The 16,457-nt window shown below is 41.4% G+C and overlaps 1 protein-coding gene across 1 annotated transcript; it reads right to left on the minus strand.

Moving 5' to 3' along the window:
* Nucleotides 1–94: 94 nt before the first annotated feature.
* Nucleotides 95–15,153, minus strand: scly (selenocysteine lyase). The gene is made up of 13 exons (XM_012825304.3): nt 15,056–15,153; nt 14,389–14,480; nt 14,177–14,286; nt 13,022–13,122; nt 12,546–12,732; nt 7,320–7,447; nt 6,830–6,985; nt 6,335–6,441; nt 6,195–6,231; nt 3,935–4,018; nt 2,981–3,083; nt 2,523–2,598; nt 95–2,334 (listed from the first exon to the last, which is right to left on the minus strand). The coding sequence occupies exons 2-13, from the start codon at nt 14,475–14,477 to the stop codon at nt 2,181–2,183; spliced, it is 1,332 nt and encodes a 443-aa protein (XP_012680758.1). The 5' UTR covers nt 14,478–14,480; nt 15,056–15,153; the 3' UTR covers nt 95–2,180.
* Between the last annotated feature and the right edge of the window lie 1,304 nt (nt 15,154–16,457).

Consider the following 16,457-nt stretch of genomic DNA (forward strand, 5'->3'; position numbering starts at 1 on the left):
TTACAGTAAGCCTTATTTCTACAACCGTTTTAAATATTTATTCCAATTTGAATGGACACAATTGTGTAAACTACAAAAGAACAGAGGATTAAAGTCAGGTCGATCCATTGGAACTTTAATGGTGCTCTATCAGAGCATTATCAGATTAACATTGAAACAGAGAGGGAAGTACAAGTAATGTTAGAGGAGACCGCATGCTACCAGCTGAAGTTCACTTAGCTCTGACTAATGACCTTAAGATCAGTGTGCCGCACTACCCCACTGTTACCAGGGTTACAACCATTATGTAACCAACAGTTTCCACTGTTTCCACTTCTGCAACAGTAGATTTTGTACTGTATTGTTGAATTAGATGTCTTTTGTGGTCACAGTTCACATTTGTTTCTATTAAGGGTATATCAAGAGTGCAAGTGCAAGAAACTTGGTTTTGTACACAAAATTAGCAAAATATTACACATTACTAAAACACATTTTAGACACTACATTTTTTTCAAAATCCCAAATAAACATTAATTTGAAATGTGCTGATGGTTGCATCAACTAGGATGACCAAATATGCATGCAATAGAAAAGCCCTGACATTTTTTTAAATGATTACTTACAAGAAAAAAGGAGGAAAAAAAACTAACAATTAATAAAGTCGTACCCTGATTCACACAAACTGATTACGATACAGATTACCGAAACGGTAAGTGGGTGGTAGGGCCAGCTGTCAACAAGTACAACCATAGAACACCTCCCTTTTAAAGTACTCACATGATCAAACTGATCCTACCTGATGAATTGAGATGCTGGTTATGAATGTTCCTGTGGCTGTATGACATGGTAGCATCAGAAATCAGCTTCATGAGCACCCTTCTTGTTAATCAAAGCTGTCACCCCAATGATAAGACTGACGATGTGGATTGAGTGTTGAGCCAGCTGCTCCCATTTTAACGTCCACTAAAGCCTTCTCACTAACCAATTCAACCAATCTTGGGTTCCACTGTTACTTTTACAATCAGCAGAGTGGACCAGAAACACCACCACATAACTTAATGTGCGAAAGTCACTAGGTAACATGGAATCGGTCACTAATCAGTTAACAAATTAGTTTCAAGGTCCTTGCCAAGAAAGGATGCCTCCTCTCCGGCCAAATCAGTACTCTGGCCTTGGGTTTTACCAAGTGAGGGATAAATATGGCATATAATGAAAGGTAACTGCAGCATCTACAGCTTGGTTGTCGACCATTCTAGGAAGAGCTAATGTCAGCCTCAGACTATCTGCCCACAGAGCAGCACTGATCACATGGGTGCATATTGCTCATGAAGTGCATCAGCAGCAGTGTCCATTATGTACATCACAAGATTTAGAGCACATCACTGTAAAACACATTGGTTTCCATCAGTGTGCCGAAATGCTAAATTCTATTTAACAAACTGCTGCAGTAATAAGCTTAATAAAACAAGACATGATCACTGCATTTTGGAAGAAGATATTTTTGAGTATAGCTGACTTTAGATTCTATTTAAAACGGTCCTATACCCACTTTAGGGTACAATGTGGACCACATTACGTGCTACAAGTCAGAAGTCTGGCTTGCGAGGAGACCAAGCAAAAGGTCACTGATTTCACTTGATACTTGTGACTGGCTCTATTCATATTTCCGAAGAATTCATTATTAACGTTCAGGCTGGCGGGGTTTGTGGTCTAGCATTCACTCACAAATTAGGTTTCACGTGTGGCAGCAGTTTTGAGATGCTATGCACGTTTACCCAGAGTTTCATTCTTTCACAGGAAGGTTGAATGCAGAATTTCATGTTGCGTGTGTGCACATGTTAATCTGCCACTTGGCAATCCCATGTGCTATAACCATTTAGTAGTGTTTAAAAGCACTTGGGTAATGGTGGGGGGAAACCCCTTAAAAATGCATGACTAAGATCAGAAATGAAGTAGACTTATTTTAGTCAGGTTATTTGCTCCACTTGGCTCCCAGCATGGTAGTTGCTCCCTTGAGAGAACCAAGGACTAAACTGAATCCTCAATTAATAGTACTAAAGCCAAAATTAAATATTCTCTTATCTATTTAAAAATTATTTTGAAAGGAAAAACATACAGCTCAATTGATCATTACAGTAAGGTCCCTGATCAATGGATTTGTGCTATTGCACAGAAATTCTCTCCCTCATGTTGCAACATCACTAGTTCATTCTTTCCAGCACTTCTGTTGTCTCCTTAAGGTCCTCCACCACTATGTCCACGTCCTCTCGCGAGGTGCTTCGCCCAACACTCAGACGTAGTGCATTGCTGGCTGCGTCATAAGGCACTCCACAGCTCAGCAGGATACGGGAAGGCCTTAAGGTGGAGACACACACAAAAAAAACATAAAATACTATTACAATTATTCCTAACATGATCACAAAACTAGCAACAACAAAAAAAAAAAAGCATTAACTGACAGAGAAAACATCTCGACTCCACAACTGTAGTCACATCCTGAAGAAAATGAGCGTATAGAAAGTTCCCCCTAAAAAAACACTCACCGATCAACTTGGCCCGAGTGGCACGCGGCTCCGACGCTAGCCAGCAATCTCCTGCAGGTCGCCAACACCCGGCGACCTAGAGCACATAATTAATTCACACCGGCCCTGTGTCAAACACGCGACCTGGGGGTCAGGGCTTGACCCACTTCTCATGCAGACTTCCAATGCCACCACAGAACTCTCATATGTATCGAGTTGAGTTGTCAGGTGTCAAGTGCTCCTTATTTGTATTTGGAAAACTCAGAAGTGAAAGTCTCAGCCGTAACTGAAAAATTTAAATGACTACAACCCATCACTTCAGCCGTACATTGATGTTATTTTCATTTAGCTGAGCCTTTTATCAAAAGGTTTTCACAAAGGGGGCATTCATTACAACTGACCTGTGCTTTCAGTGGTGTTACCACCAGGTCAACTGAACTCCAAGAGAGTTTACAATTGTGCCCCCCACCCCAACTTACCCACAAGCCTTGGACCCAGGATGGATACGTTGCACGTGTTTGGAAGGTTGTCCGAACCAGGGAAATGACTGTTGAAGCGGATTTTATCTGCCCCAAACGCAGCCTAAAAGCAAGAGGGGTGTAGAGGTGAATAAGAGCATAGATTTACAGAAGACTAAACAAAGCTATAAGTTAGAAGTGGTGAAAGAAACTACGTTTTTTTTTATAGTACTATCAAATGTGCCAAGTATTGTAAGATAAATTCAGTTTAGGTATGAATTTATTAACATTTTATTTCTATTAACAATGTATGCCCATTTAACCAGTAAAGGCAGTTGGAAAACAGGTTTCAGACAGAGGGGCCTAAGATAACATTCAAAGCACATGCTTTCAAGTTTAGGATGACCAGTGACATAAATTCCAAGGTCGTAGGGCAGCCTGGGCAGGAGACAGATGAGATAGGGAAACTATCTGTAGGAAGGGAGTGGAGACTCACAGAAACTTAATTGTCAGGCCAGAAATGACGACTGAAACATGCAAGTCACAGAGGCGTACCTGGAGGCCCTCAGTGAAGACTGGACTTATAAACTAATATGATCACATGTAAAATTCAGAACGCCTTCTCCAGCCGTGGGTGACAGAGCTGTTGTGAACTCTGCATCTCCGACTGAATCTTGTCCAATCTTAAAGCCAGTAAACTCAACTGTATCAAACCAATTGCTACGTGTGGCGGTCCGTTACTCTGATTTCTCTGTAAACCAACACGCAGTTTAATTTAAACTTAACAGTATCTAGAAATTAAGTAGAAATCCTCTCTACTACAAAGGAAGCAAATTATCAAGCAAAGCCATGTTAACCAATGTTTATTTCAAAAACGTTTAAACTGCAGCTGCATTTACGGTTGGTCCTGCCACATTAAACATAGCTCAAAGTTTAGTTAACTTGACTGAACACACACAGAGAGGCTGAACGCACCAATAGTCTCTCCTCCAGGTAGCATCTGATGTCGCTGAGATGTGTTTCATACTCTGACAGGTGTGTGTTCACCAGCTCTGCAGCCTGTGGGACACAAGATACACATATGCACACACACACAAAGAACGTTTAATTTGACACAGGATACCTGCCCCTTGCACTGCTGAGCAAGGTTGAAAAGACATCAGAGAATAAAGGAGATGGATTATAATAGGAACGTGAGGCTAGGGAAATATTCCCAATACCTAATAAGGCTGCATACTGCAGTAGGATCAACCCATGAACTTGAATTCATATCTAAGGAAAAATAAATACAGTCTCAATTAATGTATATTCTTCCTGATGGAGATAATTTCCAAACACTGTTAATGACTTAAGAATATAATAATCAAGTGCTTTGTATTAATATATTCCTTGTATGAATCATGTGCTTATGAAAGCAGGAACATGGCTTTTCTGCGTGTGTGTAACTAAGATTATTAGGTGCCACTTAGTCTGCATATGTACAAGAGCATGTTTAGACCAGAAGTGATAAGAAGGGTCGAACTGTGCTTCTTCCGACCTTGCAAAACTTCCATCCTTGCCTCGGACGTGAGAAATCCACCACGTGATTATCCCTGCTGAACGCTCAACTTCTGTCTATATAAACCTTGTGCGATGTGTTTATCATTGCTTCACTTTCAGCCTTGTGCTGGGAGTGAGCCCGATTGCAATTGTTGTCTGTCTAATAAATATACTTATATGCAGCTCCGGAGTCCTGAGGTAACTAGGGTGATTTTCACCTATCACTTCCTGTCTCCACTTCCTGCTCTCAAGCGAGTATGACACTTTTCACACTGCTCCTGCTTGACTGTTCATTTTTCTGTCATTTCCATTCTTTTCTTTTTCGTGTTCTTGTGTTTAGCTAACAAAGTTCGTGAAGTTCGCAGATATTGACATTTTACTTAACTGGATCCTGCAAAGCTGTCGTATCTATCAGACATGTAGATGGAGAAGGGATGTTTACATGTTGCCTTCCAAAAGCAGCCATGTCTGGCACAAAAATCGGGCAATGGGCAAAATTTGTCAGGCAACAGTCGGCAAAAATCTACTCAACCACCTTAATAGGAAGCATCCAAAAGAACATACCATGAGTGGTTCACTCATCTATATCTCACGAGGTCCCGAAACGTCAACAGTTATCATTGACCAATGCCATTAGGGCAGTCGGGAAAATAAGATCAAAGCAGCAAACAATGGAAAGAGGTGACGGAGGCTGTCACATTCTATCTAGCTAAGAATATGGTGCCATTCAAAGATGTGGACAAAGTGGATTTATGACACTGATAATGACACTCTTTTGTTATTAAGGTGTCTTTTGGCTACTGATTCAAGCTTGAAGTTGAAATTGTATGTTTTTTTATATTATATAAAACTCTAGGCTCAAGTCAGGGCACTGTGTGCTCACATACCTATACCTGTCCTAGTCAGTAAAATAACCAAAAAACATTTTTATAGAAAGCTCTTAATGTTTCTAATTAAAAGCATGAGGTATATCAACCATACTATTTTAAACCCTCTATACTTACTGTAAAGTTAGCCCATTTGAACATTAGACCCTTTTTCATTGATCTTATTTTCACACCCAAACTTGATTTTCTACTTTTAACTGAAAAATGGTTGGATCAAGCAAGTGGTGCTGCTACCCTCATTGAATGAGCTCCTCCAAACTTTACTGTTATGAGAACTGTCAGAACAGACAGAAAAGGAGGTAAATAGTCACACTATTCAGAGAATCTTTTCATCATTTTCATAATTTAGTGACTATATATTTCAATTACAGGCCTCCAAATCACTCGACTAAAGTTTTTCTTGATGAGCTAAGATAACTATTGTCCGTAATTTGAACAGATTTTGAATGTCTTATATCAGGGGATTTCAACTTCAACTAGAAAAACTAATTGCACTACTACCTTCAGCCTAATACAGCATGTACAGAGGCCAACTCTCTTGATCACACCCTTGACCTTGTCATCACAAAGCATATGCTGTAATTGTTTGGATTATTCTACCATAATTAAACATTCATAATTAAACACATTATACACCATACCAACACAGTCAACAAATGCAATTACTCAGCTACTTAAATACAAAATAACTATTAACTACAGTGCAGACACAGTGTCAGTATAGATATTATTAAACACACTTGTGGTACAAACAGAACTGATGCTTTATACTACAAGTAGTCCTGCTGAGAAACAAGTAGCAGTCTTACCTTTCCTAGACCAGCAATCATTTGAGTATTTTCAGTCCTAGAAAACAGACCATTTTCCCACATTATACACCTTTGATACCATTCAATTTGTTAAAATGGTAGATTATACAGCCATTTGAAAAAATAAAAAATAAACACACCCTGGCCTGAAGTTGCGCTCCTGGCCTCCACCAAAGAAAATGGGGTAGAGAGGAGAGGTGGTACCAGGTCCATTCACATAGAGTGCTCCAACTCGAGGTCCATAGAACTACACACAAAGGACCGCCTCAGGTTAGCACCAACAGTTTAACTGGTGACGTACAACGTAAAAGTAAATGCACAGGTGTATGTACTGGAGATGTTTACTAAACAGGTTAGCCTAATTGTTCAAATATTTGCAAATATGTCACAAGAAAAACAGCAGTTTATGTTACATTATGATTTACACTACGTTGAATACGTATAATGTAACAGTTGCACTGTGTAGGGCTAGCAACACAGGCCGTAACATTAAATGACTGCAGAGGCTATATGTGACTAACAAAACATGTCACAAGAGACAATACATTTGCATAATGGCTTCTACCACAGGTAGTCTTATTCAAATGATGAGTAGGGGACAACAAAAAATGATGGAACAAATAACAGGGAGAAACCTTGTGTCCCACTATTGTCAGGTAATCCACTCCCATGTCACAAGCATCTACTCTGATCTTCCCAATGGCCTGGGCTGCATCTGTATGGACGAGGATTCTGGGAAGAGGTCTCTGTTTATTGACAGCTCTCACCCTCTGACAGATCTCCTTGATTGGCTGAGAAAACAGAGTAAGACAGAGTTAGAACTCCCTGCTCATATAACTACAGTAAAACACAGATATTCTTGAAGACCCTCTCCCTAAATTCATCTCAAGGTTCCATGCAACTGTTGTCTTAAGCTTGGAATTCAAACAAGACGTTAAATGAGAGGCTAAGCCAACCATTGACTGCGACCTCTCACATACTTTCAGAGCCACAGAGGAAAACAGATAGGATGTTTTTTTCAATCTGTAAAGGGTGGCCAACATATTGGCTGTTTTGACAACCATCACCGAGAATAAACAACATGTATGTAGTATAATACTGTATCAGTGTAGTGCACACTCTCACCATAATAATCCCAGTTTCATTGTTGGCAGTCATGACGGAGACAAGACAGGTTGTGGGGCGTATCGCAGCAACCACATCTTCCACCTCAACCCGACCGGTCACCTTGGAGACTGCCACAGATGTGACCCCTAAAGAAAGAATCCAAACATGACCCCCACCAGTCTGTAGCCATGTAAAAGGAAACTGCTCTAACTCATTGAAGCAAGCCTCCAGCCAAGCTTCAGAACTACTGTAATACAATTCAACAAATGCACTCTATTTCAAAAGAACATAATAATCTATGGAAAGGTTTGTCTATAGATCATATCACTGAGATAAACAAAATGTGTGTGTGCATGTCAGGTCAAAACACTCACAGAATTCCATTTAAGTAAACTTAAATATACATGTTAATAGTATTGGGAGGTGTCGTGTCTATGCGACAATTTATTAATAAAATAATCAGGCTCACTCGGAGATTAAGTTCACAAGTGAAACATCACTTGGTTTACTTGAGGTTCTGCATTAAAAGTATACATGCGCATGGCGAATAACCAATAGGAGAACAATGCATGGGGAGTGCTTACACATAGATAAATAGATCCTTATTAAACACTACACTCCTCCCTTTTTAGATTAACACTACACAATTAAATGTGCAAAAATACAACAAAACATTCTGCTTTACAGATCCTGTTTGAAATTGAACAGTGGTTGCATTAGTACATTTTTTTTTTTTTTTTCTTTTGTTTTTAAGAACAGTCCATAACTTTGTTACAGCCACCTGTAAATAAAGACAACTCATTACAACTCCAGTCTTTTAGGTGGTGCCCTGGTTCTTTCCGGGTAACGCCTTGGACCCTGTGGTGTCTTCTCTGGGGACACACTTTCCTTTGCCGGCGTCATAGTCTTTGGCGTGTCATGAACAGGAATGAGCTGTGTGTTTGATGGCGAGTCTGGTGTTGGGTCTTGTTGGTTGGATGCAGGCAGCTCAGAGGTACTGTTTGGCTGCACGTTCAGCAACTGATCGACATGACGTCTCCATGTCTGCTCTCCAACATCCACCTCGTACATCAGTGGTCCATTTCTTGTCACAATCCGTCCCAGTGTCCACTTGTTTTCTCGATAGTCACGTGCCAGAACTTGCTGTCCAACATCAAAGCTCCTTGCTGCCTCACTTGACAATGTGTTGAATTGTTTGTTCTGCACTTCCCTCCGCAAGTTAGGTTTAAGGAGGTCAATGCGAGATCTCAAAGGCCTGTTCATAAACAGCATTGCCGGAGTTTGATTTGTTGTTGAATGGACAGAGTTCCGATACACAAAAAGAAAATTGTCCACTTTATGCTGAAGGGTGACGGTTTCCTTTGCCATGGCTTTGATTGACTTCTTAAAGGTTTGAACAAACCGTTCTGCCAACCCATTTGTTGCAGGGTGGTGTGGAGCTGACTTGAAATGCTTGATGCCATTCATCTTCATGAAAAGTGTAAACTCGTCTGAAGTAAACTGTGGACCATTATCGCTCACAATGTGCTCAGGTATGCCATTCCTGGAAAAGATGTTCCTTAGTACAGAAATAGTCCTTTCTGAGGTTGTGGATTTCATTTGTATTACCTCTGGCCATTTTGAGTGGGCGTCCACAGCTATTAAGAACATGGAGTTCATGAATGGCCCAGCAAAATCAATATGCACTCTCTGCCAGGGTGCCGACGGCCACTCCCACGGGTGTAAGGGTGCCGGTGGGGGCGCATTCTGAACATTGTGGCATCCTGCACAGGTCTTGGTGATATCCTCAATCTGTCTATCAATTCCTGGCCACCATACGTAACTGCGAGCAAGGCTTTTCATTTTAACAGTGCCAAGGTGACCTCCGTGTAGATTTTCCAACACTCTACCGCGAAGCTTGGAAGGTATTATTACACGTGATCCACACATCAGAGTTCGCTGGCAAACAGAGAGCTGGTCACGTCTCATTGAAAAGTCAGGAAACATGGCATTTCCATGTGCTGGCCAACCTTGTACTGTGATGTCATACACTTTTGATAGTGTAGGATCTTTATGTGTTTCTCTCTGAATCTCAGAGTTTGTCACTGGTAGCTGTTCCACCAACGTTGTATGGAACACTTCTGCTGGATCTCCAGCTGTAGGCTTTTCCTCCTCAGTTGTCAACAGTGGGAGGCGTGACAAGCCATCAGCATTACAGTGTTGCTTCGTACCCTTGAACTCGATATCATATGAGTGAGCTCCCAGGAACAGCGCCCATCGTTGCAGTCGGGTGGCTGACATCACTGGGACTCCTTTCCTAGGGTTGAAGATGGATACCAGAGGCTGGTGGTCTGTCACTAGCGTGAACCTTTGGCCGAAAAGGTAGTGGTGAAACTTCTTTATGCCCCACACTAGGCTAAGGGCCTCCCTGTCGATCTGTGCATAATTGCGCTCAGCACTTGTCAGAGACCTTGACGCGTATGCAATTGGACGCTCAGACCCATCAACCATGGTGTGTGACAGTACGGCACCAATGCCATAAGGGGATGCATCGCAGGCCAGGCGTATGGGCCGTGATGGATCATAATGGGTAAGTAGCTTATCAGAAGTTATTAGTCTTTTTGTTTCCTTGAAAGCTTTTTCACATTTTTCTGACCACTCCCATTTGGCTCCCAGCTGTAGCAGTGTGTTCAGTGGATGCACTACTGAAGCAAGGTTTGGTAGAAACTTGTGGTAATAGTTGACCAGGCCCAAATATGATCTTAGCTGTGACACATTTTCTGGTCTGGGGGCTTTTAGCACCGCTTCCACTTTGTCTTGTGATTTATGTAAGCCAAATCTGTCAATGACGTGACCACAATATGATATCTCACTCTTGAAAAACTCGCATTTTTCTCTCTTCGCCCTTAGGCCATAGTCACTTAGTCTTTTGAGCACTATGCTGAGGTTTTGGAGATGTTCTTCATCATTCTTTCCTGTGATCAAGATGTCATCGAGATAACACTGTGTTCTTGGTATATCTTGAAGTACTTGCTCCATCGCTCTTTGCCAGATGGCTGGAGCTGATGCGACGCCAAATACAAGCCTATTATACTGGTACAGTCCCTTGTGCGTGTTGATGGTTAGCAACTTCCTACTCGATTCCTCCACTTCCATCTGAAGGTAGGCCTGAGACAGGTCAATTTTCGAAAACTTCTCCCCTCCAGCTAGTGATGAGAAGATGTCTTCGATTCGTGGTAGAGGATACTGTACAGTACGCAGCACCGGATTAATGGTCACCTTGAAATCACCACATATGCGAACACCTCCACTTTTCCCTTTTTTAATCACTGGAACAATGGGTGTAGCCCAGTCGCTCCAGTCAACCTTGGAGAGAATGTTAGATTCCTCCAGGTTCAGAAGTTCTGCATCAATTTTCGGACGCAGTGCATATGGCACTGGACGTGCCTTGTGAAATCTCGGTGTCGCATTGTCATCCAATTCAATCTTTGCTGTAATGTGTTTCAGCTTGCCAATGCCTTTCTCGAACACTTTTGCATGCTCTTCTAAGAGCTGAGACAGTCTTTGTTTAGAGCTACAGTTGTGGCTCTTGAGGCTTGGAGATATGTTGAGGGCTTTAATTGCATGCCAATCAATCTGGATTTTTCTTAACCACTCTCGCCCAAAAAGAGCTGGTCCTCCATTTTTCAACACATAGAGCTCCAACTTGTGTGTTTTGTCACCATAAGTCACATCCACTTTAAGTTTTCCTTTAGGAGACACTCTCTCACCAGTGTATGTTTTTAACATCACTGGGGTCTTTTCTAGCTGTAGCTTGGAAAACAGTCTTTTGTAGTCAGCTTCAGAGATTATGGACAAAGTGTCCAGCTCCATTTTCAACTTTACTCCGGACACTTCTGTTGTTATCCATATAATTTTCCTATCTGCTTCTGTGATGTTGTGCAGTTCTAAGCATGACAGGTCTTCTTCATCACTATCTGTATTATCAGATTTTCCATATTCTGTCACGTTGTGCATGTGCTTTGCTTTTTGCCTGAAACTTTTGTTTTTGTCAGTTGTTTCTCTTTGGCTGTGCTTTTTGTCTGATTTACACACTCTTTCTATGTGACCTTGTTTGTGGCATTTTCTGCAGGTCTTGTCTTTGAACCAACAGTCATTTGCGTCATGAGAGGATTTTCCACATCTGTAACAATTCTGCCCTTTTGTGTTATTTATGGACATTTTATGCATTTCATTTTCAACGCTTTCCTTTCGTAATTCTGATGCATCCTTAGCTGCTGTTTCCATTGCAATTGCAATAGCCAGTGCTTTTTCTAAGTCCAAGTCCTTTTCTGACAGGAGCCTCTTTACTGTGCTTGAGCAATGTATGCCACATACTAGTCTGTCCCTTAATGCATCAGAAAGCCAATCTTTGAAATCGCAATCTTGTGAAAGTTTGCGCAGTTCGGCCATGTAGTCAGAAATGCTTTCATCCTTTGCTTGATTCCTTTTATGGAATCTGAATCTTTCAGCTATCACTAGAGGTTTAGGCTTTAGATGGTTTTGCAAAATCTTCTGAATATCATCGAATGTCTTGCTGGACGGTTTGGCTGGGCTAACTAGGTTGCGTAGGAGATTGTACGTCTTAGCTCCAATTAGACTGAGCAGAACGGAAACTTTCTTATCTTCCTCCACATCATTGGCATCACAATACAATTCCACTCTTTCCATGTACGCTTCCCAGTCTTCATTAGCACTATCAAACTCGTCTACCTTTCCAACGTAAGCCATCTTCAGTCTGATATTTACCGTTTAAGTGTCGTTTAATGTGAGCTATTCACGTTTACTCACGCATCCTTGATTAGCCTTGCTACTCCTCTAGTGCTGTTGTTCGTTTTCACTCTCCTTCCCTCCATTCGACTTCTCATTCCATGAACTTTAAAACTCCATTTGCTTGTTAGGTTCGTAGATTTCTCGTCGCCAATTTGTCGTGTCTATGCGACAACTTATTAATAAAATAATCAGGCTCACTCGGAGATTAAGTTCACACGTGAAACATCACTTGGTTTACTTGAGGTTCTGCATTAAAAGTATACATGCGCATGGCGAATAACCAATAGGAGAACAATGCATGGGGAGTGCTTACACATAGATAAATAGATCCTTATTAAACACTACAGGAGGTAGTGAGACAACACTTTGCAATGTTTAGGCAGGTAAAGTGCCCTTCTGTACTGACCCACAAAGTGTTAAATGGGAGTACTGGCTGGAGACTGGCTGTCCTACCTGCCCTGCCCTCCTTCTGTAGGTGCTCAGCCGTCAGTCGGATGGAGTCGTGCTCTACATTAGAGATGACAAGGTGAGGCAGGATGGCTCTGCCGTTTTGTTGGGAACTGTTTAGCCCCTCCCTCTCCTCTGTCTCACGGCTTTGCCAGAAATGCTTCACCGCTGTGTGGAGCACAAGGTTATTCGCCTGAAAGTGACAGAGCAAGAGAGCATGTCGGTGTGTGACATACAGATAACAGGACAGACAGACATAAAGGGGGACAGAGGGAGAACCTGAAAATGTAAGAGACAATGAAACAGTGGCAGTGGATGTGTTATAAACAGGATAAAAAGGGATTTGTGAAAATAAACTGAGATAGAGAGCTCAAAGTAGAATCACAAAGGAATACAAGACAGCAAAATGAAACACTACAGCACAGCGTCCAGTGAAGGTTTAAGGGCACTCAGTGACACACACACAAATGTCTCTTGCATACCTCAGTTCCCCCTGATGTGAAGATGATATCCTCTGGTTTTCCTCCAACCATTCTGGAGACACTCTCTCTGGCCTGGTTAATTATATCCCTTGCCTTCACACCTAGACCCGAAACTTAGACTTAGACTGATGTGAACAACAAATTAGACAGTATAAAGGCTATACAGCAAAACATGAAAGTCTGTAGCCTTAACAATTTTAAGAATGTAGCCAGTGGGACAAACACACCTTTCACACCTTGCATTAACATACTATCAGTATGCAGATATCACTGCCTGCATATCAAACAATGGCATCGCACCCATGTGTATTGCCCTGCTATTACTGCATATACTGGTTGTGTGCATACACATGCTTATTGTCTCAACTGTGATCAGACCTGATATTCCACACACATTCTATGCGTAAATAATGCAATTTCCCCAAACACATTGCATTAACACTTAACTCTAGAGGTCTGGTTGATCGAAAGGCTTTCTAATCAAAAGGTATGCTGTGTTTTTTTTGTTTTTTTCACCACCACCCCCCCTCTTCGGAGGACAACTTTATTTTTAATATAGCAAATTTTATTCCAATGCAATACAATATAATCAGGATTTACATTCACTTCATATTTACATGTTGTCCTACCGTAACTATTTTTAGTGAGACCCTGAATCCCCATAGCACCACATTTAAAGTGTAAAATTGAACACATGAGACGCGACAAGGTGACAGACGGACAATAGGTAAGACGGAGAGGCAGACAAACAGGCAGGGAGTGAGACGGGACGAAGAACAGACAAGACAGGACTGGACAGTTAAACACAGGGATGTATTCTTAGTTATTGAATAGAATGGTCTCTGATTCGTATTGGGTGGTCACGGGAGAATGTTGAAAATGTTTTGGTAACATGGTATGCTTGGGTGTTGGTGTGCTTGAGTGTTGCTAGTGTGTGCAAAAAAAAAAAAAAAGGTATGCTGTGTTTCGTTCTACCAATACAGATATCCAGATGTAGATTGTTTGTTATGGAGGAAGATGCACTTCGCATTGTTAGAAGAAAAATGGTCAAGAGGCTACTTTTGAAAATGTTTGCAATGTAAAGACTGGTATTTAGCAGACGCTTTTATCCAAAGCCACATACAGACAACCTGCAGCGATCGGGGGGAAAAGCACCTGGAAGGTAGCTGCTGCTGGGGTTTGCCCAAGCCTCCCTTATTGCAACAGTGACTGCCTCTGCAACCTCTGAGTCCATAGGGGTGGTGGCATTGTAATCCATATAGATCCTGTCAACCAATCATACATTAGACATTACATTTTTGAAATGATTTTGAAATGGTTTACATTCATTGATGTACCTTACTGGGCAACTTGCAAGTTGTTCTTACCTCTCCTCGTCCACTTCGGAGAGGTGGGAAAAAGAGTGACCCCATTGTGAGTACTCAGGCAAGAAAGAGTGAGCTTGCTTCTCACACATGTTCTAGGGAGGCGAGAATAAGAGAACATTACCCGACAGATATAAACAGTAGCATTGTCATTCCAAAAAAAGGCTCTTTACTCCCTAGTGTCAAAAAACAGATTCCATTTTCACAGACACTTTTGGGAAAATATTTGGAGATTCGGGAATGAAACATGCTGAATGTAACTGTTGATAACTTTAGATGTTACATTTAAACAACTTACAGCTGAGGTACTTGCGGTGCGAGCTGTCGCTTATTTCCACGTCACTCAAACATGTCAGTGGTCTCGACAGCTGGCTAGGCGTACGCTATGTATTTAGCGATTGACAATAAGCCATGATGGTCTTTCTCCTCTAACATAACCTACAAACACGGTATTTGGGGTTTGTATTAACCTAGCTAATATCATAACATTAGACATCATGTTGAGGGGGCGAACATAGCTAGCCTAGCTTGGTGTAGCGGTTATCTGGGACGCAGGGACTTTATTTTATGATACAAAAAAAGATTCACTGTCCAAGTCACATTAACAAGGGATGCTGTGACCGGCAGATTCAACTGAGTTGCTGACGTTAAGAAACTTCTTCAGACTTACCACAAGATTGAATCTTGTCAATGATTCACAGTCAAGTCTTCTGATAATACGGCGGGCCGCCAGCAGCCAGGAAGTGAGGTGGATAAAGATGATAAAAGTCCTGTAGTTCACGGGCTGCGTGACATGCTTTGCTAGTAATTTTGCGCACAGATGTTAACTTGGGAAATTGAGGATCCATGATGATAGACCTACTGTCTTCAACAAATATAGCATCTAAATAAATAAACTAATGCAAGTAGGTAATTGGCTACTTCTTCACTTTATTCTCAGAATTCCCTTAGTTAGGCTATTGGAACTGTTGAAAACTATTTCTGCAGCTGAATACTGGGAATAAAGGGGAAATATCCCATCGAAACGGATCACTACTTTACTCTGCACTTTTCATCCATGTTTAGCATGTTTAGCATGTAGGCTTAGTCGTCTAGTTAGTCTAGCCTAGTTCCCAAACATTTCGTGGCAAATGGAAAAAATGACCAATTTAACTTTAAATAACAAACAGATGCTGAACAATTAAAAATGTGTAATTGTATTCCATTAATCAGTTATACTTAAATACTTTATCAGTTAAACCCTTTTTAGTTTTATTTGATGAGAGCTCTTGTACACACATTTCACCGGGTGATCATTCCATAGGTTACAATGTTAATGTTAGGCCCATGTCTGTATTAATAATTAGGTTAACTATCCATTTGAACATGCTAATGGTAGGTCATGATGACTTATTATATAAGTACAAAGTACGCTATAAACTCATTCATACTCAAAGTATAAAAGAAAAAATATCTTTAAGGGACATTTCTACCGGCTGTTTCTATGCAAAGCCGTCTGTGTAACGGTTACGGATAGAGCAGAACACAAAAGCACGACAACGAGACAGTCAGTGTGTAGAGAAAGTTCAGTTTTTACTCGGATTTTAAGGCAGGTCAAAACCGGGAGATCAGTCAGGTAAATAAACAAATCCGAATATGAGCAGGCAGGGTACCCAGAATCCGACGAGCAAACAGGGTCAAAAACGGGAGATCAGTCATACAGGCAAACAATCCAAAGAGGGGCAGGCAGGATATCCAAAATCCAGTAAACAGGCAAAGTATGGGGGCAAAACAGGGTAACAAACCGCGGGAGAGCTTGGCAAAAATCACAAGACAATCTGGCAGGGAACAAGTGCAAGTGGACTGGTATAAATACAGATGGACTAACGAGGAGATGAGCTGCAGGTGAGGAGATGGGCGGGGAAAACCAGGTGAGAGAGATGAGATGATTGAGAGGCATGCGGGAGTGGCAGGATCTGAAAAGACAGGAGAGACAGTGATAGACATGAAAGCAAAACCAGATGGAACAACAAACTAGAATTGAGGTGAATTCGTGACACATCTGAACCTCACGTCTTATATTCATATAGTTT

The sequence above is a fragment of the Clupea harengus genome, chromosome 10, assembly GCF_900700415.2.
Source record: "Clupea harengus chromosome 10, Ch_v2.0.2, whole genome shotgun sequence".
Lineage (NCBI taxonomy): Eukaryota > Metazoa > Chordata > Actinopteri > Clupeiformes > Clupeidae > Clupea > Clupea harengus.